Source organism: Scyliorhinus canicula, chromosome 12 (assembly GCF_902713615.1).
Source record: "Scyliorhinus canicula chromosome 12, sScyCan1.1, whole genome shotgun sequence".
NCBI classification, from domain to species: domain Eukaryota; kingdom Metazoa; phylum Chordata; class Chondrichthyes; order Carcharhiniformes; family Scyliorhinidae; genus Scyliorhinus; species Scyliorhinus canicula.
Window position 1 is genome coordinate 50,901,507 of NC_052157.1, and position 22,947 is coordinate 50,924,453.

Consider the following 22,947-nt stretch of genomic DNA (forward strand, 5'->3'; position numbering starts at 1 on the left):
TTTTGTATTGCCCCGGTAAGCTCAGCGAGCCCCCAGACGCCCTATCCCGAGGTACATGCGCCAGCGCACAAGTAGACCGACTCTGGGCCCTACACGATGGTCTCTGTCACCCGGGGATCACCCGGTTCTTTCACTTCATAAAGGCCTGCAACCTGCCCTACTCCATTGCGGAGCTCAGGGCTATCACCACAGACAGCCAAGTCTGTGCGGAGTGCAAACCGCACTTCTACCGGCCAGATCGCGCGCACATTTGAACGTCTCAGCATGGACTTCAAAGGGCTGCTCCCCTCCACTGACTGAACCACGTACTTCCTGAATGTGGTCGATGAATACTCCAGATTGCCCTTCACCATTCCATGCCCTGATATGACTTCTGCCACGGTCATTAAAGCGCTCAACAGCATCTTCCCCCTGTTCGGTTTCCCCGCTTACGTCCACAGCGACCAGGGCTCCACCTTTATGAGTGGTGAGCTGCGTCAGTTCCTGCTCAGCAAGGGCATTGCCTCGAGCAGGACCACCAGCTACAACCTCCGGGGAAATGGACAGGTGGAGAGGGAGAATGTACCCGTACCAGCCTCCCCGAACAGGCGCCGGAATGTGGCGACTGGGGGCTTTTCACAGTAACTTCATTGAAGCCTACTTGTGACAATAAGCGATTTTCATTTTTTTTCATTTCATTTTCATGGGACGGTCTGGAAGGCTGTCCTGCTGGCCCTGCGGTCTAAAAATCTCCCGGTCTCCCGGCAGGAGGTCCTCCTCGACGCGCTCCACTCCATCCGATCGCTACTCTCTGCACTGCGACTAATGAAACCCCCCCATGACCGTCTCCTTGCCTTCTCTCGGAAGTCCACCTCCGGGGTTTTGCTCCCAACGTGGCTGGCAGCTCCAGGACCCGTCCTCCTCCGCATACACATGCGGATCTACAAGGCAGACTCGTTGGTCGAAAGGGTACAGCTGCTGCATGCGAACCCGCAGTACGCCTACCCTGACGGCCGCCAGGACACAGTCTCCCTCAGGGACCTGACAGCAGCTAAATCCCCACCCACGACCCACACCACTCGACACCCCCCCTCTCCGATTGCCCTGGTGCCACCCACCCTCCCCCCAGCGCACCTCACTACAGGCCCGCCCCAGAACGATCCATCCTCCCACTGGTTCCACCCGGGGATGAAGATGAGGACAACACACTCCCGGAGTCACAGGCGACCAAGCCGGCGCCTGCATCATCACTGGGACTGCGGCGCTCACAGCAGAGGATCAAGGCACCCGACCGGCTAAATTTGTAAATTTTCCAAAGACTGTAAACTTTAAATTCTCACATACTTGTAAATAGTTTTTCTACCACCCCCGCTGGACTCTTTTTTAACAGGGGGTGAATGTGGTAGTCACCACTGTTTGTATAAAACGTGTATTAGAGGTAATACGGTAAGGCTCCTGTACTACAGGTACGGGGGTAGATCCCTGCCTGCTGGTTCCACCCAGAAGGCGGAGTATAAATGTGTGGGCTCACCGAGCTGCTCCCATTCTGGTAACAGCTGCAGGAGGCAACACGGGCGGAATTCTCCGCTCCCCACGCAGTGTGGGAGATTCGCGAGAGGGCCTCCCACCATTATTCATTTTTTACGCCCCCTGGCGCCCCCAGCGATTCTCCCCCCGCCCCCCCCCCCCCCCCCCCCCCCCCCACCGCTCTGAAAAATGGGCGCTCGTCGTTTTTCATGGCGAACCGCGATTCTCCGAGCCCGATGGGCCGAGCAGCCGGCCCTTCACGCTTGTTTCACCAGGGCAGCAACCACACCTCGCTGCATTCGTGAAACGGGCGGCAGATGCCCGTTTGGGGCATCTAGGGGCCGGATTGGCACGGGAGCACCACGAATGTGCTCGGGAGGGGACAGAGCCGCGATCGGTGCCCACCAATCGTTGGGCCAGCATCCAAAACAGAAGCACTCTTTCCCCTCCGCTGCCCGGCAAGATCAAGCCGCCACGTCTTGCCAGGCGGCTGAGGAGAAAGACGGCCACTGCGCATCTGCGCGATGAAGTCATCCGCGCATGCGCGGGTTGGAGCCGGCAACCCACGCATGCGCGGATGACCTCACAAATGCGCCGTTTTGCGCGTCATTTCCGGCGCGACGAGGTCACGGCCGGGAACGACGGGGGCCCGCTCCTAGCCCTCCGGGTGGGGGTGAATTAGGTGCGGGGAGCGGGCCCCGAGGCCGTCGTGAACCTCGGCCGATTTCACGACGGCCATCCCGATTTTTATCGGGAGCGGAAAACCCACATCTCTGCTTAATAAGGCCTCGATTACTCTCTACTCTCATCTCGTCGTAATTGATAGTGCGTCACCCTCCAAACCACTCACAACCTAACCTGGAAATATATTGCTGTTTCTTCACTGTCGTTAGGTGAAAATCATGTAACTCCCTCACTAACAGCACAGTGGGTGTATCTACACTACAGGGACTACAGCAATTCATGAAGGCAACTCACCACCACCTCAAGGGAAGTTAGGGATGGGCAATACATACTGGCCTAGCTAGCAATGCTCACATCACGTAAATGAACAAAAAAAATCTCTGCCCCCCCCCCCCCCCACTAACCTCTCCCTCGATTTTTTTGCACCCATGGGTTCACATTTGTTACAGTCCCCATCGAGTGCTTCACGAGCGTGACTGATGTCCCCAGCCCCCAGTCACATCCTGTTGACAATCTATTTTGCATTATCATCTTACTCGTTAAATGTGGTGACGTGATTCCCAATTATTCCTGGGTTCATGTTCAAAGTAAGATAGGCGACAGTTTTTCTCCTGCCTTAACATGTTCAACACTAACTCACAGTTTTAGCTTCAATAACGTTCACAATTTTTGGCAAAATACAGTGGGTTTCAGGCACTGCTCATCTCAGCGAGTTAAAAATTAATTCACACGGTCTGTACAGTATAGATTCAGTTTAATGATGAATTGATTCATTCATAGAGAGCATACAATGTAGATTCAGCAGGATGATTAAACGCATAGAGAGTGTACAGTGTAAATTCAGCAAGGTGATTAAACCCATAGAGAGTGTACAGTGTAAATTCAGCAAGGTGATTAAACCCATAGAGAGTGTATAGTGTAAATTCAGCAAGGTGATTAAACCCATAGAGAGTGTATAGTGTAAATTCAGCAAGGTGATTAAACCCATAGAGAGGGTACAGTGTAAATTCAGCCAGGTGATTAAACCCTTAGAGAGTGTACAGTAGATTCAGCTGGATGATTAATCCCATAGAGAGTGTACAGTGTAGATTCAGATGGATGATTAAATCCATAGAGAGTGTACAATGTAGATTCAGCAGGATGATTAAACCCAGAGAGAGTGTACAGTGTAAATTCAGCAGGGTGATGCTGGGGTGGAATGTATAGTATAAGGAGAAACTAGCGATACTGAGACTACTCCCATTGAAGCTCAGGGGAGACTGGATCGAGGATTGATAGCATAAATAAGAATAATTTTTCCTCTGGTGGAGGAGCCATTGATGATGGATGAATTTGTCAAATGATTGTTCAGATTCTGAGAAGAGACTTTTAGGGAATGTATTTAAATACAGTTCCCGGAGCATGGGACAATTTTCCACAAGGAGTTGTCAGGCAGAAATTACTGCGACCTTTAGAGAAAACCTGGGCAAATATTTGAAGCTCAGAAACATGCAAAGCTACCAGGACAAATTGGGACAATGGAGTTGCTCTTGTAAAGTGTTAGCATGGCACATTAGGTTGAATGGCCTCCTATTCTGCTGTAAGCATCTTTGATTCCACATCCTGTTTTCTAATGTTCATGATTATTGCCAATTCTATTACCTGGCAATGACGCATGCAGCAGTGATGAATTTTGTTTTGTCATTGGGATGTGGTGAGTGTCCCTTTAAGGGTAACAGCAGATTAAGCGTCACGTGGCCTGGGGGGACCAATTGGGACTCGGAGCAAAGCAGCTGGGGGCGGGCCCTCTTTGACAGGAGATATGTAAGGGGCAAACTGCAGCCATGTGGCTGCTGAACAACTCTTACTAGCAAATCCTTTTTGTGTTCAGTCTGTGAAATTCATCATTACAGTGAACACTGCAGGTTAGGCCAGCATTTATTACCCATCCCTATTTACCTTGCAACAGTGGTGGGCAGCTGCCAGCTCGAACCGCCATTGTCCATGTGCTTTTGGCACTCCCACAATGCTGCTCGTGAGGCAGTTCTAGAATTTGGATCCACCAATGGTGATGGGACAGGAAAAAAATGTCCCTGTCTGATGGAGTGTGACTTGGGGCAAACCCTGCAGGGGGTGCTGTTGTCACAGCATCATAGTGTCCGTCCTTCTCTGTGGTAGAGGTCACAAGGAGCTGAAACTGAAGTAGCTTTGACAAGTTGCCACACTGCATCCCCTGTGGATTGTATGTTCAGCAGCCACATGGCTACAGTTTGCCCCTTACATAATCTCCTGTCAAAAAGGGTCCAAATCCTGTTCTACTGCACGGTGAGGTGGATAATGTATTTTGTGGAAGTGAGGTCAATCAAACAAACAGCTCTGTCCAAAATGGTGTCATTCTTCTTAAGTATTATTGTGGTCACCACCACCTTCCAGAAAAGTGGAGAATGTCCCATCAAACTCCCAACTGATATAATACAGAAACTTTATTCCATCTGTTTGGTATTACTGGGCTAACCCTCCAACTCTGTTCTGATAATGGGTAAGCTCCCATCTGTACTGTATATCAGTTCGATGGTTTGGAAGATCTCCGCCCAGCGTGAGCCCAAATTTCTGATGGGAAAGCTCCCTGTCAGAAACTAATAATCCGATAATGCTTGTAATTTCATTTGTGTGTGTCGCACAGAAACCGTTTTGAAATTTTGCTTCATGCTCGAGACTGGGAAGGGTTCAACATTTCAATCTGTTAAAGTATGACTCACCATTTTGTGATTTTCAGATCCCAATCCCCCCAGGTGTGGTGAATATTGTCCCCGGATTTGGACCCACTGCCGGGGCAGCGATCGCGTGTCACAAGGACATTGATAAAGTTGCATTCACTGGTTCCACTGAGGTAATGATATTGCCTCATTATTCTGATTGTGTTTGGATACAGTAAAGATTTTCATTCTGTGACAAGAATCTGCTGTAAATGAGGAGGCGTGCATCTTCTCAACCTTGCCCCGGACAGAGGTACATGTGAGGGTAGTGTGTGGAATGAGGCATTACCCAGGTGCAGAGAGATGCATTGCCAGCTGTGACTTTTTCTGTGGAGCGTTCTGTAACCGGAGCTGGGTATTAACCAAACCGACTTAGAGTTTCCAAACCAATTTCACTGTTTAGCTAAAATCGCGATGCCAATGGAACTTGTCAAGAACTTTCAACTGCAAATTACATCCAACGCAAATGGACTTTCCATGTTCACTGTGAAGAACACCATCCTGAGTGACAGCACCATAAAATTACTACCGTATATACCCTTGTAAAGCTTCCAAGACTGAATCTTTAGGCAAAAGGTAGAGGGTCGATTTTAATAGGCGTAGAATTTTGGAGAGGGTGAAATTCATCCTATCCCATTGCCTCACCATTGCAGACTGTCAGAGACTGTTCCCGCCAACCCCCACCCCCAAAATAGAGCCAAAAGTATTTCCGTTATTTAATTTTTACTTAGAAATAAATAATCACCATGGAAGCAGATATCAATTTCTATACTAAATTCATCAAAACAAGGCCGATATATAAAAGTTTATAACATCTCACTCTGCATTTGCATTATGCAATAATGAATACTTCTTGGAGGCAGAGCACACACTGAATCTCAGAGTTTTACAGCACAGAAAGAGGCCCTTCAGCCCATCATGTCTGCACCAGCCATCAAGCACCTATCCTGTGTATTAATGTCCACAGAAATTACCCACCTCCTTGTCTTCAGATCCAAAAACCCATCCCAATCTGCTTCTTGAATGGAATAATTGTAGGGATTATCAACATCCTCATCATCAGTTATGTCATAATTGACCGTGTCATTCCAGAAATAATCATCTTTTGTGCCATCAAGTGCATTGGCTATCCTAAATTTCTTGAACAATTTGATAGCATCCTCTGTTCTGATTTCATCCCAGGCCTCCATAACGCTAATGTCAGAGCAAGTATACAGCCTCCCTTGGTGAATGTCACCTCTCTTCCGATCAGCCAGTGCTTACACTTTTTTTACATGCTGTTCTTGAAGAGCTAACTTAGAGACACACCCAATGGCTATACAAGGCTGGCTAGACCACCGGGAATTGCTGCACTTCTCACTTATCTTACAATCTAACTTCAGCAATAACAGCATTGATAAGGTGTAGTCTGAACATGTCCCAGATGAGAAGACTTTTATTTTGCGTAATCCTTCTGGTCGGAAACTCTAAACTTGCATTCACATCTTTTTAAACCAACATCCATCCTGTATTGCGAACATGAATAATTACTCCTTTTAGAAATTGGTGTTTTTGGAGGGGTTTTCTCTTGAATTTCACCATTGGCTTAAAACCTTGTTCCCGTCAAACATACATGACAGCAGAACTCAGAATCTAAGCTTTTCATGGTCACTTGCCTTCACTAACACTGTTTTCTCTCCAACTTTGCTCACCATTTGGCTGGATGACATGTCAAAACCCGAGCGTGTCTCATCCATGAACCAATACAGGCCAATCTGGATCGATTCTTTTGTCAATGTTTGATTATAAATCACTTAAATGCAATATCCTGTCATCAAGTTCTGCTGGGAGACCCTGTGAAAGTTTAGTCTTCTGTCTCAGTACAAAATTGTTTCTCTTCATACACCAGGTACACCATCTACGATTGGCTTTGAAATCTGCAAAGTCTAATTTTCCTGCTTGCTTTAGGGCAAAGATACATAGCGATCCTCAGAGTCTGTTCTGGCAACTTTCATTGACGTACTTTCCAACTGCAGCCACCTGCTAGGCTTTCCTGTTTGTGCATTTGTTCTTAGGCATCTGACTAAGCAGTGTAGAGGCCTTCCTCCAGCCTCTACCGCTCTTTTCCAATTCCTTGAATTCTCTCAATTCTGTGCAATTATTTGTCTGATCTGCAATCTCGACAACTTTGGACTGAATTTTCAGAGTCAAGGTGACTCAGGAACCCTTTAAAAATGGCAGTGGGTCCCGATCTTAGCATTCCTGACTCATTCCCGGGCTATCTGATTTTCGAGTGTGCTTTTAAAGGATGCAAAGTAGTTTCTGTCAAAAGCACGCACCTCGCACTCCCTACCCTGGCCGGCTACATGGCGGGAATATTCTCCTCTTCCTGCAGTTTTGATAGAGTTGGACCGTGGGCTGGATTCTCCGCCCCGCCGTGCCATATTTCTGCCTCACCCCACCGGCGGGATGCACCGTTACATCGGCTAGTCAATGGGGTTTCCCCCGGGCTGCCAGCAAATCGGAGCATCCCGCCAGCGGAGAATCCCGCATGGCTCCTTGGGAGTCGCGACCCCGAGTTGGCAGGAAGGGGCCTTTTTAAGAGGTGAGTTCCAAAGGTCCTCCTCATGACTCCATGCCAAGATAAGGGCCCCCACGCATACCCTATGGCCTCTCATGCTTCCTATACCAAGATAAGGCACTGCCATGCCCATGGATCCATTATGCACAATATAGGCCCAATGGACCATATGTTAGCAGGATGTATATAAAAAAAGCTTTATTTCATCTATTCCTTTGCACTATTTTTAAAAGGAAGTACTTTCATTGCAAAGTAACAAAGGTTTCAATCATCCAGATCCTTTAAAGCAGGCTTGTCCAACCCATTGGGTCTCGGGCTAGATTGTGGCCCCAGAGCCACTGTTCAGATTACCAGATAGATGGTAAATTGAATTGAAGATTCTGAAAGGGGCTCTGCTCCAATCACAGGCTGCTGCTCTCCCGCTGCTTTGCTGCTTATAGGTTTACTAATAAGCAACACTGTGAAACTGATCGCAGCGATCAGAGAGCCAGGGCTGTCAATCAAACAATGTTTTCTCTGGGGTTCAGAGAGTAATGAATCTCTGGGCTTTCGGCCAAGCCTATATAATAAGCCATCATACTCCTGACTTGTGTCTTGTAGATGGTGGGCCGGCTTTTGGGAGTCAGGAGGTGTTTCACTGCAAAATTCGCAACCACTAACCTGCTCTTGTAGCCATTGTATTTATATGGCTAGTCCAGTTCAGTTTCTGGTCATTGGTAATCCCCAGGATATTGATTCTGGGGGATTCAATGATGGTAATGCCATTGCATATCAAAGGGTGATTGTTAAATTCTCTCTTGTTGGAGGGATAGTCATTGCCTGGCACTTGAGTGGCGCAAATGTTCAGTATCTGAGGAGTCGCGAATGGTGCTGAACATTTTGCAATCACCAGTGAACATCCCCACTTCTGACCTTTATGATGCAGAAAAGACCATTGATGGAGCAGCTGAAGATGGTTGGGCCTAGGACAGTACCCTGAAGAACTCCTGTTTGAGATCATTGACCTCCAACCGCAACCATCTTTCTTTGTATAAGTATGACTCCAACCAGCGGAGAGTTTCCCCTGATTCCCATTGACTCCAGTTTTGCTAGGGCTCCTTAATGCCGTACTCAGTCAAATTTTGCTTTGATGTCAAGGGCAGTCACTCTCACTTCACCTCTGAAGTTCAGCTCTTTTGTCCATCTTTGAATCAAAGCTGTAATGGGGTCAGGAGCTGAGTGACCCTAGCGCAACTCAAACTGAGCATCTGTGAGCAGGCTATTGATAAGTACGGGTCGCTTGATAGTGCCGTCGACGACACCTTCCCTCACTTTACTGAAGATGGAGAGTAGATTGATGAGGCAGTAATTGGCCTGGTTGGATCTGTCCTGTTTTTTGTGTACAGGACACACTTGGGCAATTTCCACCATTGCCGGGTTGATGCCAGTGCCGGGTAGATGCCAGTGTTGTAGCTGTACTGGAGCAACTTAGCTAGGGGTGCTGTACTGGAGCACGATTCTTCAGTACTATTGAACAAAACAAAGAAAGGTACAGCACACGAACAGGCCCTTCAGCCTTCCAAACCTGGACCAATCATGAAGCTTGTCTAAACTGAAAACTTTCTGAACTTCCGGAGTCCGTAACCCTCAATTCCAATCCTATTCACGTATTCGTTAAGATGCCTCTTAAACGTCGCTATCTTATCTGCTTCCACCACCTCCTCCGGTTGTGAGTTCCAGGCACTCACCATCCTCCGTGTAAAAACCCTGCCTTGCACATCTCCTCTAAACTTTCCTCCTCGCATCTTAGACCTATGTCCCTAGTAATTGGCTTTTCTACCCTGGAAAAAAAGCATCTGACTATCCACTCTGTCCATGTCACTCATAATTTTGTAAATCTCTATCAGGTCGCCCCTCAACCTCCATTATTCCATTGAAAACAATCCAAGTATATCCAACCCCTCCTCATAGCTAATACCCTCCAGACCAGACAATATACTGGTAAACCTCTTCTGGACCCTCTCCAAAGCATCCGCATCCTTCTGATAGTGTGGTGACCAGAATTGTACGCAATATCCCAAATGTGGTCCAAGGTTCTGTAGAGCTACAGCATGACTTGCCAATACTTATACTCAATGTCCCTTCATGCAAATCACTAATATCCTAAATAGCCTGGATGCAATTTTACAATTAGGCCCTCTTATTTCTAAATCCTACCAACTGCCCTGGCTTGAGACAATTCACACCTCTTTAGCCTCTTTAACCTGTGATTATCCCTCTCTCCAGTTCCTCCATCTGGGCCTGTAAAGACTTAATTACCTGCAAAGACTTGCATTCAAAGTATCGTCTTGCATCTTTGACTTTGTCTGTACATATGTTTCCGGAACCCACCTCTTCATTCACCTGATGAAGGAGCTGTGCTCCGAAAGCTAGTGATTCGAAACAAACCTGATAGACTTTAACCTAGTGTTGTAAGACTTCTTACTGTGATCACCCCAGTCCAATGCCAGCATCATAGAATTTACAGTGCAGAAGGAGGCCATTTGGCCCATTGAGTCTGCACTGGCTCTTGGAAAGAGCACCCTACCCACGGTCAACACCTCCACCCTATCCCCATAACCCAGTAACCCCACCCAACACCAAGGGCAATTTTTGACACTAAGGGCATTTTATCATGGCCAATCCACCTAACCTGCACATCTTTGGACTGTGGGAGGAAACCGGAGCACCCGGAGGAAATCCACGCACACACGGGGAGGATGTGCAGACTCCGCACAGACAGTGACCCAAGCCGGAATCAAACCCGGGACCCTGGAGCTGTGAAGCAATTGTGCTATCCACAATGCTACCGTGCAGCCCAATGGAGATGTGGCATTTCCACATTATTTCTAGATGTGAGTTTCTTGAGTTTTTTGATATCTATGCTCTTGAATTCCTTTATCATTTTCAGCTTCTTGATTTAATCCCCTTCTCAATCTCTTATCCTCAAGAAAACACTGTTGTAACATCCATCATTTTGTATCCCAACGCTCCTCGAGATAAATGCTGGCATTCCATTCAACCTTTTGGTCACATTATGTATTTGTTCACTAGTTTTTAGTGTTTGTTGTGTGAGAGTAATTGAGTTTCGCCTAGTACGCCCATGTTTCAAACCTTTAGTCATTAATAAAATCATATTGCAATTCTCTTTCTCACATCCAAAATGGATGACTTTATATATCTCCGCATTGATGTCCATCTGCTAGGTTTTCCAATGGGGTAAACTGTACAAAGCACTAGAATTGCTGACCCCAGGTTAAAACGTTAGTGGGGGCAGGGGTGTGTGAGGGGGTGAACAGGAAGAATGCCTGCTGGATTTAATAAGCTACCCCGCCCAACAACTCAACATCAAAACTGTTGATGGTGGCGGTGTTGGGGAAGGGAGGGGGGGGTGATAAAGTCCCTCAGAAAGTTTTCTTCCAATCTGCAGGGTGCTGGATGTTAGAGAGAGACACACACTGGTATTATTGGAGCTCGAGGTTATTACGTGGGAATATTTCTGCACTACCACAGTTCTGCGTCCATATGTGGACAGGGTCCAGTTTAAGCTCATTAATAGTTTTCAAGTCCAATGTGATGATGTATTCCGAGTGAGAAGGTAGGTTTCTCTGCAGTTCTCAAACCCGTGTGTGTTGCTGTGTTGTCAGGTTGGAAAGTCCATCAGTGAAGCAGCCTCCAAAAGTAACCTGAAGAGATTGACGCTGGAGCTGGGCGGGAAGAACCCCTGCATTGTGTTTGCTGACTCTGACTGTAAGAGCAACTCCTGCAGCCTAACAGCTTCATTTTTCTGCATTACTCAATAGTGACAAAGCAAGAATGTGTGCATTTGAATTCAGATTATACCGTGATTATGGATATATAGGAGAAGCTGGGTTTGTTCTCCAGAGAAGATTAAGAGCTGATTTGACGGAGGTGTTCAAAATAATGAGGGGTGGACAGAGTCGCTGGGGAGAAATTGATCACCCTGGTGGTGTGGACGGAAAGGGGGGGTGTGGCAGAAGTGGTGGGAGTGGCAGAGGGGAGGGGAAAGAATGGCAGGGGAAAAGGGTTTCACCCCGTCCTGTCACAATGTGTTTGCACCCCCCCCCCCACCCTTGCACTCCCCTGCCCTGCCACAGCATGCTTGCCCACCTGCCTCACCACAGTCTATCTGCCCCCTATTAGTGTGTCTGCCCCCTGCCCTATTACAGTGTGTCTGCCCCCTGCCCTATTACAGTGTGTCTGCCCCCTGCCCTATTACAGTGTGTCTGCCCCCTGCCCTATTAGAGTGTGTCTGCCCCCTGCCCTGCTACAGTGTGTCTGCCCCTGCCCTGCCGCACTGTCTCTGCCCCCTGCCATGCCACAGTGTGTCTGCCCCCTGCCCTGCAACAGTGTGTCTGCACCCTGCCCTGCCGCAGTGTGTCTGCCCCCTGCCCTGCCACAGTGTGTCTGCCCCCTGCCCTATTACAGTGTGTCTACCTCCTGCCCTGCTACAGTGTGTCTGCCTCCTGCCCTGCTACAGTGTGTCTGCCCCCTGCCCTATTACAGTGTGTCTACCTCCTGCCCTGCCGCGGTGTGTCTGCCCCCTGCCCTGCCGCAGTGTGTCTGCCCCCTGCCCTGCCGCAGTGTGTCTGCCCCCTGCCCTGCTACAGTGTGTCTGCCCCCTGCCCGGCTACAGTGCGTCTGCCCCCTGCCCTGCCGCAGCGTGTCTGCCCACTGCCCTGCTACTGTGTGTCTGCCCCCTGCCCGGCTACAGTGTGTCTGCCCCTGCCCTATTACAGTGTGTCTGCCCCCTGCCCTGCCGCAGTGTGTCTGCCACCTGCCCTGCCGCAGTGTGTCTGCCCCCTGTCCTATTACAGTGTGTCTGCCCCCTGCCCTGCCGCAGTGTGCCTGCCCACTGCCCTGCCGCAGTGTGTCTGCCCCCTGCCCTGCCACAGTGTGTCTGCCCCCTGCCCTGCCACAGTGTGTCTGCCCCCTGCCCTGCCACAGTGTGTCTGCCCCTGCACTATTACAGTGTGTCTGCCCCCTGCCCTGCCACAGTGTGTCTGCCCCCTGCCGTGCCGCCGTGTGTCTGCCCCCTGCCGTGCTGCAGTGTGTCTGCCTCCTGCCCTGCCGCACTGTGTCTACCCCCTGCCTTATTACAGTGTGTCTGCCCCCTGCCCTATTACAGTGTGTTTGCCCCCTGCCCTGCCGCAGTGTGTCTGCCCCCTGCCCTGCTACAGTGTGTCTGCCCCCTGCCGTGCCGCAGTGTGTCTGCCCCCTGCCCTATTACAGTGTGTCTGCCCCCCACCCTGCCACAGTGTGTCTGACCCTGCCGTGCCGCAGTGTGTCTGCCCCTTACCCTATTACAGTGTGTCTGCCCCCCGCCCTGCCACAGTGTGTCTGCCCCCTGACCTATTACAGTGTGTCTGCCGCCTGCCGTGCCGCAGTGTGTCTGCCCCCTGCCCTATTACAGCGTGTCTGCCACCTGCCCTGCTACAGTGTGTCTGCCCCCTGCCCTGCCGCAGTGTGTTTGCCCCCTGCCCTGCTACAGTGTGTCTGCCCCCTGCCCTGCCGCAGTGTGTCTGCCCCCTGCCCTATTACAGTGTGTCTGCCCCCCGCCCTGCCACAGTGTGTCTGACCCTGCCGTGCCACAGTGTGTCTGCCCCCTGCCCTGCTACAGTGTGTCTGCCTCCTGCCCTGCCACAGTGTGTCTGCCCCCTGCCCTGCCACAGTGTGTCTGCCCCCTGCCCTGCTACAGTGTGTCTGCCTCCTGCCCTGCCGCAGTGTGTCTGCCCCCTGCCCTGCCACAGTGTGTCTGCCCCCTGCCCTGCCGCAGTGTGTCTGCCCCCTGCCCTGCTACAGTGTGTCTGCCCCCTGCCGTGCCGCAGTGTGTCTGCCCCCTGCCCTATTACAGTGTGTCTGCCCCCCACCCTGCCACAGTGTGTCTGACCCTGCCGTGCCGCAGTGTGTCTGCCCCTTACCCTATTACAGTGTGTCTGCCCCCTGCCCTATTACAGGGTGTCTGCCCCCTGCCCTATTACAGTGTGTCTGCCCCTGCCCTATTACAGTGTGTCTGCCCCCTGCCCTGCCACAGTGTGTCTGCCCTCTGCCCTATTACAGTGTGTCTGCCCCCTGCCCTGCCGCAGTGTGTCTGCCCCCTGCCCTGCCGCAGTGTGTCTGCCCCCTGCCCTATTACAGTGTGTCTGCCCCCTACCCTATTACAGTGTGTCTGCCCCCTGCCCTATTACAGTGTGTCTGCCCCTGCCCTATTACAGTGTGTCTGCCCCCTGCCCTGCCACAGTGTGTCTGCCCTCTGCCCTATTACAGTGTGTCTGCCTTCTGCGCTGCCGCAGTGTGTCTGCCCACTGCCCTGCCGCAGTGTGTCTGCCCCCTGCCCTGCCACAGTGTGTCTGCCCCCTGCCCTGCCACAGTGTGTCTGCCCCCTGCCCTGCCACAGTGTGTCTGCCCCTGCACTATTACAGTGTGTCTGCCCCCTGCGCTGCCACAATGTGTCTGCCCCCTGCCCTGCCGCAGTGTGTCTGCCCCCTGCCCTATTACAGTGTGTCTGCCCCCTGCCCTGCCGCAGTGTGTCTGCCCCCTGCCCTGCTACAGTGTGTCTGCCCCCTGCCCTGCCGCAGTGTGTCTGCCCCCTGCCCTGCCACAGTGTGTCTGCCCCCTGCCCTGCCACAGTGTGTCTGCCCCCTGCCCTATTACAGTGTGTCTGCCCCCTGCCCTGCCACAGTGTGTCTGCCCCCTGCCGTGCCGCCGTGTGTCTGCCCCCTGCCGTGCTGCAGTGTGTCTGCCTCCTGCCCTGCCGCAGTGTGTCTGCCCCCTGCCCTGCCACAGTGTGTCTGCCCCCTGCCCTGCCGCAGTGTGTCTGCCCCCTGCCCTATTACAGTGTGTCTGCCGCCTGCCCTGCCGCAGTGTGTCTGTCCCCTGCCCTGCCGCAGTGTGTCTGCCCCCTGCCCTATTACAGTGTGTCTGCCCCCTGCCCTGCTACAGTGTGTCTGCCCCCGCCCTATTACAGCGTGTCTTCCCCCTGCCCTGCTACAGTGTGTCTGCTCCCTGCCCTGCTACAGTGTGTCTGCCCCCTGCCCTGCCGCAGTGTGTCTGCCCCCTGCCCTATTACAGTGTGTCTGCCCCCTGCCCTGCCGCAGTGTGTCTGCCCCCTGCCCTGCTACAGTGTGTCTGCCCCCTGCCCTGCCGCAGTGTGTCTGCCCCCTGCCCTGCCACAGTGTGTCTGCCCCCTGCCCTGCCACAGTGTGTCTGCCCCCTGCCCTGCCACAGTGTGTCTGCCCCCTGCCCTATTACAGTGTGTCTGCCCCCTGCCCTGCCACAGTGTGTCTGCGCCCTGCCGTGCCGCCGTGTGTCTGCCCCCTGCCGTGCTGCAGTGTGTCTGCCTCCTGCCCTGCCGCAGTGTGTCTGCCCCCTGCCCTGCCACAGTGTGTCTGCCCCCTGCCCTGCCGTAGTGTGTCTGCCCCCTGCCCTATTACAGTGTGTCTGCCCCCTGCCCTGCCACAGTGTGTCTGCCCCCTGCCCTATTACAGTGTGTCTGCCGCCTGCCCTGCCGCAGTGTGTCTGTCCCCTGCCCTGCCGCAGTGTGTCTGCCCTCTGCCCTATTACAGTGTGTCTGCCCCCTGCCCTGCTACAGTGTGTCTGCCCCCTGCCCTGCCACAGTGTGTCTGCCCCCTGCCCTGCCGTAGTGTGTCTGCCCCCTGCCCTATTACAGTGTGTCTGCCGCCTGCCCTGCCGCAGTGTGTCTGTCCCCTGCCCTGCCGCAGTGTGTCTGCCCCCTGCCCTATTACAGCGTGTCTGCCCCCTGCCCTGCTACAGTGTGTCTGCTCCCTGCCCTGCTACAGTGTGTCTGCCCCCTGCCCTGCCGCAGTGTGTCTGCCCCCTGCCCTATTACAGTGTTTCTGCCCCCCGCCCTGCTACAGTGTGTCTGCCCCCGCCCTATTACAGCGTGTCTGCCCCCTGCCCTGCTACAGTGTGTCTGCCCCCTGCCCTGCTACAGTGTGTCTGCCCCCTGCCGTGCCGCAGTGTGTCTGCCCCCTGCCCTATTACAGTGTGTCTGCCCACTGCCCTGCCACAGTGTGTCTGACCCTGCCGTGCCGCAGTGTGTCTGCCCCCTGCCCTGTTACAGTGTGTCTGCCCCCTGCCCTGCAACAGTGTATCTGCCCCCTGCCCTGCTGCAGCGTGTCTGCCCCCTGCCCTATTACAGTTGTCTGCCCCCTGCCCTATTACAGTGTGTCTGCCCCCTGCCCTATTACAGTGTGTCTGCCCCCTGTCCTGCCACAGTGTATCTGCCCCCTGCCCTGCTACAGTGTGTCTGCCCCCTGCCCTATTACAGTGTGTCTGCCCCCTGCCCTATTACAGTGTGTCTGCCCCCTGCCCTATTACAGTGTGTCTGCCCCCTGCCCTATTACAATGTGTCTGCCCCCTGCCCTGCCACAGTGTGTCTGCCCCCTGCCCTGCCGCAGTGTGTCTGCCCCCTGCCCTGCTACAGTGTGTCTGCCCCCTGCCCTGCCGCAGTGTGTCTGCCCCCTGCCCTATTACAGTGTGTCTGCCCCCCGCCCTGCCACAGTGTGTCTGACCCTGCCGTGCCGCAGTGTGTCTGCCCCTTGCCCTATTACAGTGTGTCTGCCCCCCGCCCTGCCACAGTGTGTCTGACCCTGCCCTGCCACAGTGTGTCTGCCCCCTGCCCTATTACAGTGTGTCTGCCGCCTGCCCTGCCGCAGTGTGTCTGCCCCCTGCCCTATTACAGCGGGTCTGCCCCCTGCCCTGCTACAGTGTGTCTGCCCCCTGCCCTGCCGCAGTGTGTCTGCCCCCTGCCCTGCTACAGTGTGTCTGCCCCCTGCCGTCCCGCAGTGTGTCTGCCCCCTGCCCTATTACAGTGTGTCTGCCCCCCGCCCTGCCACAGTGTGTCTGACCCTGCCGTGCCGCAGTGTGTCTGCCCCCTGCCCTATTACAGTGTGTCTGCCCCCCGCCCTGCCACAATGTGTCTGCCCCCTGCCCTGCTACAGTGTGTCTGCCTCCTGCCCTGCCACAGTGTGTCTGCCCCCTGCCCTGCTACAGTGTGTCTGCCTCCTGCCCTGCCGCAGTGTGTCTGCCCCCTGCCCTGCCGCAGTGTGTCTGCCCCCTGCCCTGCTACAGTGTGTCAGCCCCCTGCCCTGCCACAGTGTGTCTGACCCCTGCCCTGCCGCAGTGTGTCTGCCCCCTGCCCTGCTACAGTGTGTCTGCCCCCTGCCCTGCCGCAGTGTGTCTGCCCCCTGCCCTATTACAGTGTGTCTGCCCCCTGCCCTATTACAGTGTGTCTGCCCCCTGCCCTATTACAGTGTGTCTGCCCCTGCCCTATTACAGTGTGTCTGCCCCCTGCCCTGCCACAGTGTGTCTGCCCTCTTCCCTATTACAGTGTGTCTGCCCCCTGCCCTGCCGCAGTGTGTCTGCCCCCTGCCCTGCCGCAGTGTGTCTGCCCCCTGCCCTATTACAGTGTGTCTGCCCCCTGCCCTATTACAGTGTGTCTGCCCCCTGCCCTATTACAGTGTGTCTGCCCCTGCCCTATTACAGTGTGTCTGCCCCCTGCCCTGCCACAGTGTGTCTGCCCCCTGCCCTGCCGCAATGTGTCTGCCCCCTGCGCTGCCGCAGTGTGTCTGCCCCCTGCCCTATTACAGTGTGTCTGCCCCCTGCCCTGCCGCAGTGTGTCTGCCCCCTGCCCTGCTACAGTGTGTCTGCCCCCTGCCCTGCCGCAGTGTGTCTGCCCCCTGCCCTGCCACAGTGTGTCTGCCCCCTGCCCTGCCACAGTTTGTCTGCCCCCTGCCCTGCCACAGTGTGTCTGCCCCCAGCCCTATTACAGTGTGTCTGCCCCCTGCCCTGCCACAGTGTGTCTGCCCCCTGCCGTGCCGCCGTGTGTCTGCCCCCTGCCGTGCTGCAGTGTGCCTGCCTCCTGCCCTGCCGCAGTGTGTCTGCCCACTGCCCTATTACAGTGTGTCTGTCCCCTGCCCTGCCGCAGTGTGTCTGCCCCCTGCCCTGCCGCAGTGTGTCTGCCCCCCTGCCCTGCCACAGTGTGTCTGCCCCCTGCCCTGCCGCAGTGTGTCTGCCCCCCTGCCCTGCCACAGTGTGTCTGCCCCCTGCCCTATTACAGTGTGTCTGCCCCCTGCCCTATTACAGTGTGTCTGTCCCCTGCCCTGCCACAGTGTGTCTGCCCCTTGCCCTATTACAGTGTACTGCCCCCTGCCCTGCTACAGTGTGTCTGCCGCCTGCCCTGCTACAGTGTGTCTGCCCCCTGCCCTGCCGCAGTGTGTCTGCCCCCTGCCCTATTACAGTGTGTCTGCCCCCCGCCCTGCTACAGTGTGTCTGCCCCCGCCCTATTACAGCGTGTCTGCCCCCTGCCCTGCTACAGTGTGTCTGCCCCCTGCCCTGCTACAGTGTGTCTGCCCCCTGCCGTGCCGCAGTGTGTCTGCCCCCTGCCCTGCCGCAGTGTGTCTGCCCCCTGCCCTATTACAGTGTGTCTGCCCCCTGCCCTGCCGCAGTGTGTCTGCCCCCTGCCCTGCCGCAGTGTGTCTGCCCCCTGCCCTGCCACAGTGTGTCTGCCCCCTGCCCTGCCGCAGTGTGTCTGCCCCCTGCCCTATTACAGTGTGTCTGCCGCCTGCCCTGCCGCAGTGTGTCTGTCCCCTGCCCTGCCGCAGTGTGTCTGCCCCCTGCCCTATTACAGTGTGTCTGCCCCCTGCCCTGCTACAGTGTGTCTGCTCCCTGCCCTGCTACAGTGTGTCTGCCCCCTGCCCTGCCGCAGTGTGTCTGCCCCCTGCCCAATTACAGTGTGTCTGCCCCCCGCCCTGCTACAGTGTGTCTGCCCCCGCCCTATTACAGCGTGTCTGCCCCCTGCCCTGCTACAGTGTGTCTGCCCCCTGCCCTGCTACAGTGTGTCTGCCCCCTGCCGTGCCGCAGTGGGTCTGCCCCCTGCCCTATTACAGTGTGTCTGCCCACTGCCCTGCCACAGTGTGTCTGACCCTGCCGTGCCGCAGTGTGTCTGCCCCCTGCCCTGTTACAGTGTGTCTGCCCCCTGCCCTGCCACAGTGTATCTGCCCCCTGCCCTGCTGCAGCGTGTCTGCCCCCTGCCCTATTACAGTTGTCTGCCCCCTGCCCTATTACAGTGTCTCTGCCCCCTGCCCTATTACAGTGTGTCTGCCCCCTGTCCTGCAACAGTGTATCTGCCCCCTGCCCTGCTACAGTGTGTCTGCCCCCTGCCCTATTACAGTGTGTCTGCCCCCTGCCCTATTACAGTGTGTCTGCCCCCTGACCTATTACAGTGTGTCTGACCCCTGCCCTATTACAATGTGTCTGCCCCCTGCCCTGCCACAGTGTGTCTGCCCCCTGCCCTGCCGCAGTGTGTCTGCCCCCTGCCCTGCCGCAGTGTGTCTGCCCCCTGCCCTATTACAGTGTGTCTGCCCCCCGCCCTGCCACAGTGTGTCTGACCCTGCCGTGCCGCAGTGTGTCTGCCCCTTGCCCTATTACAGTGTGTCTGCCCCCCGCCCTGCCACAGTGTGTCTGACCCTGCCCTGCCACAGTGTGTCTGCCCCCTGCCCTATTACAGTGTGTCTGCCGCCTGCCGTGCCGCAGTGTGTCTGCCACCTGCCCTATTACAGCGGGTCTGCCCCCTGCCCTGCTACAGTGTGTCTGCCCCCTGCCCTGCCGCAGTGTGTCTGCCCCCTGCCCTGCTACAGTGTGTCTGCCCCCTGCCGTGCCGCAGTGTGTCTGCCCCCTGCCCTATTACAGTGTGTCTGCCCCCCGCCCTGCCACAGTGTGTCTGACCTGCCGTGCCGCAGTGTGTCTGCCCCCTGCCCTATTACAGTGTGTCTGCCCCCCGCCCTGCCACAGTGTGTCTGCCCCCTGCCCTGCTACAGTGTGTCTGCCTCCTGCCCTGCCACAGTGTGTCTGCCCCCTGCCCTGCTACAGTGTGTCTGCCTCCTGCCCTGCCGCAGTGTGTCTGCCCCCTGCCCTGCTACAGTGTGTCAGCCCCCTGCCCTGCCACAGTGTGTCTGCCCCCTTATCTGCCGCAGTGTGTCTGCCCCCTGCCCTGCTACAGTGTGTCTGCCCCCTGCCCTGCCGCAGTGTGTCTGCCCCCTGCCCTATTACAGTGTGTCTGCCCCCTGCCCTATTACAGTTTGTCTGCCCCCTGCCCTATTACAGTGTGTCTGCCCCTGCCCTATTACAGTGTGTCTGCCCCCTGCCCTGCCACAGTGTGTCTGCCCTCTTCCCTATTACAGTGTGTCTGCCCCCTGCCCTGCCGCAGTGTGTCTGCCCCCTGCCCTATTACAGTGTGTCTGCCCCCTGCCCTATTACAGTGTGTCTGCCCCCTGCCCTATTACAGTGTGTCTGCCCCTGCCCTATTACAGTGTGTCTGCCCCCTGCCCTGCCACAGTGTGTCTGCCCTCTGCCCTATTACAGTGTGTCTGCCCCCTGCCCTGCCGCAATGTGTCTGCCCCCTGCCCTGCCGCAGTGTGTCTGCCCCCTGCCCTATTACAGTGTGTCTGCCCCCTGCCCTGCCGCAGTGTGTCTGCCCCCTGCCCTGCTACAGTGTGTCTGCCCCCTGCCCTGCCGCAGTGTGTCTGCCCCCTGCCCTGCCACAGTGTGTCTGCCCCCTGCCCTGCCAGAGTTTGTCTGCCCCCTGCCCTGCCACAGTGTGTCTGCCCCCTGCCCTATTACAGTGTGTCTGCCCCCTGCCCTGCCACAGTGTGTCTGCCCCCTGCCGTGCCGCCGTGTGTCTGCCCCCTGCCGTGCTGCAGTGTGTCTGCCTCCTGCCCTGCCGCAGTGTGTCTGCCCCCTGCCCTATTACAGTGTGTCTGTCCCCTGCCCTGCCGCAGTGTGTCTGCCCCCTGCCCTGCCGCAGTGTTTCTGCCCCCCTGCCCTGCCACAGTATGTCTGCCCCCTGCCCTGCCGCAGTGTGTCTGCCCCCTGCACTATTACAGTGTGTCGGTCCCCTGCCCTGCCGCAGTGTGTCTGCCCCTTGCCCTATTACAGTGTGTCTGCCCCCTGCCCTGCTACAGTGTGTCTGCCCCCTGCCCTGCTACAGTGTGTCTGCCCCCTGCCCTGCCGCAGTGTGTCTGCCCCCTGCCCTATTACAGTGTGTCTGCCCCCCGCCCTGCTACAGTGTGTCTGCCCCCTGCCCTATTACAGCGTGTCTGCCCCCTGCCCTGCTACAGTGTGTCTGCCCCCTGCCCTATTACAGCGTGTCTGCCCCCTGCCCTGCTACAGTGTGTCTGCCCCCTGCCCTGCTACAGTTTGTCTGCCCCCTGCCGTGCCGCAGTGTGTCTGCCCCCTGCCCTATTACAGTGTGTCTGCCCCCTGCCCTATTACAGTGTGTCTGCCCCCTGCCCTGCTACAGTGTGTCTGCCCCCCGCCCTGCCACAGTGTGTCTGACCCTGCCGTGCCACAGTGTGTCTGCCCCCTGCCCTGTTACAGTGTGTCTGCCCCCTGCCCTGCCACAGTGTATCTGCCCCCTGCCCTGCTGCAGCGTGTCTGCCCCCTGCCCTATTACAGTGTGTCTGCCCCCTGCCCTATTACAGTGTGTCTGCCCCCTGCCCAATTACAGTGTGTCTGCCCCCTGTCCTGCCACAGTGTATCTGCCCCCTGCCCTGCTACAGTGTGTCTGCCCCCTGCCCTATTACAGTGTGTCTGCCCCCTGCCCTATTACAGTGTGTCTGCCCCCTGCCCTATTACAGTGTGTCTGCCCCCTGTCCTGCCACAGTGTATCTGCCCCCTGCCCTATTACAGTGTGTCTGCCCCCTGCCCTATTACAGTGTGTCTGCCCCCTGCCCTATTACAGTGTGTCTGCCCCCTGCTCTATTACAGTGTGTCTGCCCCCTGCCCTATTACAATGTGTCTGCCCCCTGCCCTGCCGCAGTGTGTCTGCCCCCTGCCCTGCCGCAGTGTGTCTGCCCCCTGCCCTGCTACAGTGTGTCTGCCCCCTGCCCTGCCGCAGTGTGTCTGCCCCCTGTCCTATTACAGTGTGTCTGCCCCCTGCCCTGCTACAGTGTGTCTGCCCCCGGCCCTGCCGCAGTGTTTCTGCCCCCTGCCCTATTACAGTGTGTCTGCCCCCTGCCCTGCTACAGTGTGTCTGCCCCCGGCCCTGCCACAGTGTATCTGCCCCCCGCCCTGCCACAGTGTGTCGATCCCCTGCCCTTCTACAGTGTGTGTGCCCCCTGCCCTGCCACAGTGTGTCTGCCCCCTGCCCTGCTGCAGCGTGTCTGCCCCCTGCCCTATTACAGTGTGTGTGCCCCCTGCCCTGCTACAGTGTGTCTGCCCCCTGCCCTGCCGCAGTGTGTATGCCCTCCTGCCTTGCCGCAGTGTGTCTGGCCCCTGCCCTGCCAGTGTGTGTGCCCCTGCCCTGCCACAGTGTGTCTGCCCCCTGCCCTGCTGCACTGTGTCTGCCCCCCTGCCTTGCTACAGTGTGTCTGCCCCTGCCCTGCCACAGTGTGTGTGCCCCCTGCCCTGCCACAGTGTGTCTGCCCCCTGCCCTGCTACAGTGTGTGTGCCCCCTGCCCTGCCACAGTGTGTCTGCCCCCTGCCCTGCTACAGTGTGTCTGCCCCATGCCCTGCCGCAGTTTGTCTGCCCCTGCCCTATTACAGTGTGTCTGCCCCCTGCCCTGCTGCACTGTGTCTGCCCCCTGCCCTGCCGCAGTGTGTCTGCCCCCCGCCCTGCCACAGTGTGTCTGCCCCCTGCCCTGCTACAGTGTGACTGCCCCCTGCCCTGCCGCAGTGTGTCTGCCCCCTGCCCTATTACAGTGTGTCTGCCCCCTGCCCTGCCGCAGTGTGTCTGCCCCCTGCCCTATTACAGTGTGTCTGCCCCCTGCCCTGCTACAGTGTGTCTGTCCCCTGCCCTGCCGCAGTGTGTCTGCCCCCTGCCCTATTACAGTGTGTCTGCCCCCTGCCCTATTACGGTGTGTCTGCCCCCTGCCCTATTACAGTGTGTCTGCCCCCTGCCCTATTACAGTGTGTCTGCCCCCTGCCCTATTACAGTATGTCTGCCCCCTGCCCTACCGCAGTGTGTCTGCCCCCTGCCCTGCCGCAGTGTGTCTGCCCCCTGCCCTATTACAGTGTGTCTGCCCCCTGCCCTATTACAGTGTGTCTGCCCCCTGCCCTGCCGCAGTGTGTCTGCCCCCTGCCCTGCCACAGTGTGTCTGTCCCCTGCCCTATTACAGTGTGTCTGCCCCCTGCCCTATTACAGTGTGTCTGCCCCCTGCCCTATTACAGTGTGTCTGCCCCCTGCCCGGCCGCAGTGTGTCTGCCCCATGCCCTGCTACAGTGTGTCTGCCCCCTGCCCTATTACAGTGTGTCTGCCCCCTGCCCTATTACAGTGTGTCTGCCCCCTGCCCTATTACAGTGTGTCTGCCCCCTGCCCTGCCGCAGTGTGTCTGCCCCCTGCCCTGCCGCAGTGTGTCTGCCCCCTGCCCTGCCACAGTGTGTCTGCCCTCTGCCCTGCCACAG

The 22,947-nt window shown here is 56.2% G+C and overlaps 1 protein-coding gene across 1 annotated transcript in view; it reads left to right on the forward strand.

Moving 5' to 3' along the window:
• The window catches only part of aldh1a3 (aldehyde dehydrogenase 1 family, member A3), a 164,115-nt gene that overhangs the window by 115,507 nt on the left and 25,661 nt on the right, over nucleotides 1-22,947 (forward strand). Inside the window, exons 7-8 of the mRNA XM_038813505.1 lie at nucleotides 4,946-5,059; nucleotides 11,151-11,253. Of these exons, the coding sequence (XP_038669433.1) occupies nucleotides 4,946-5,059; nucleotides 11,151-11,253 (217 nt within the window). The remainder of the gene's footprint in view (nucleotides 1-4,945; nucleotides 5,060-11,150; nucleotides 11,254-22,947) is intronic.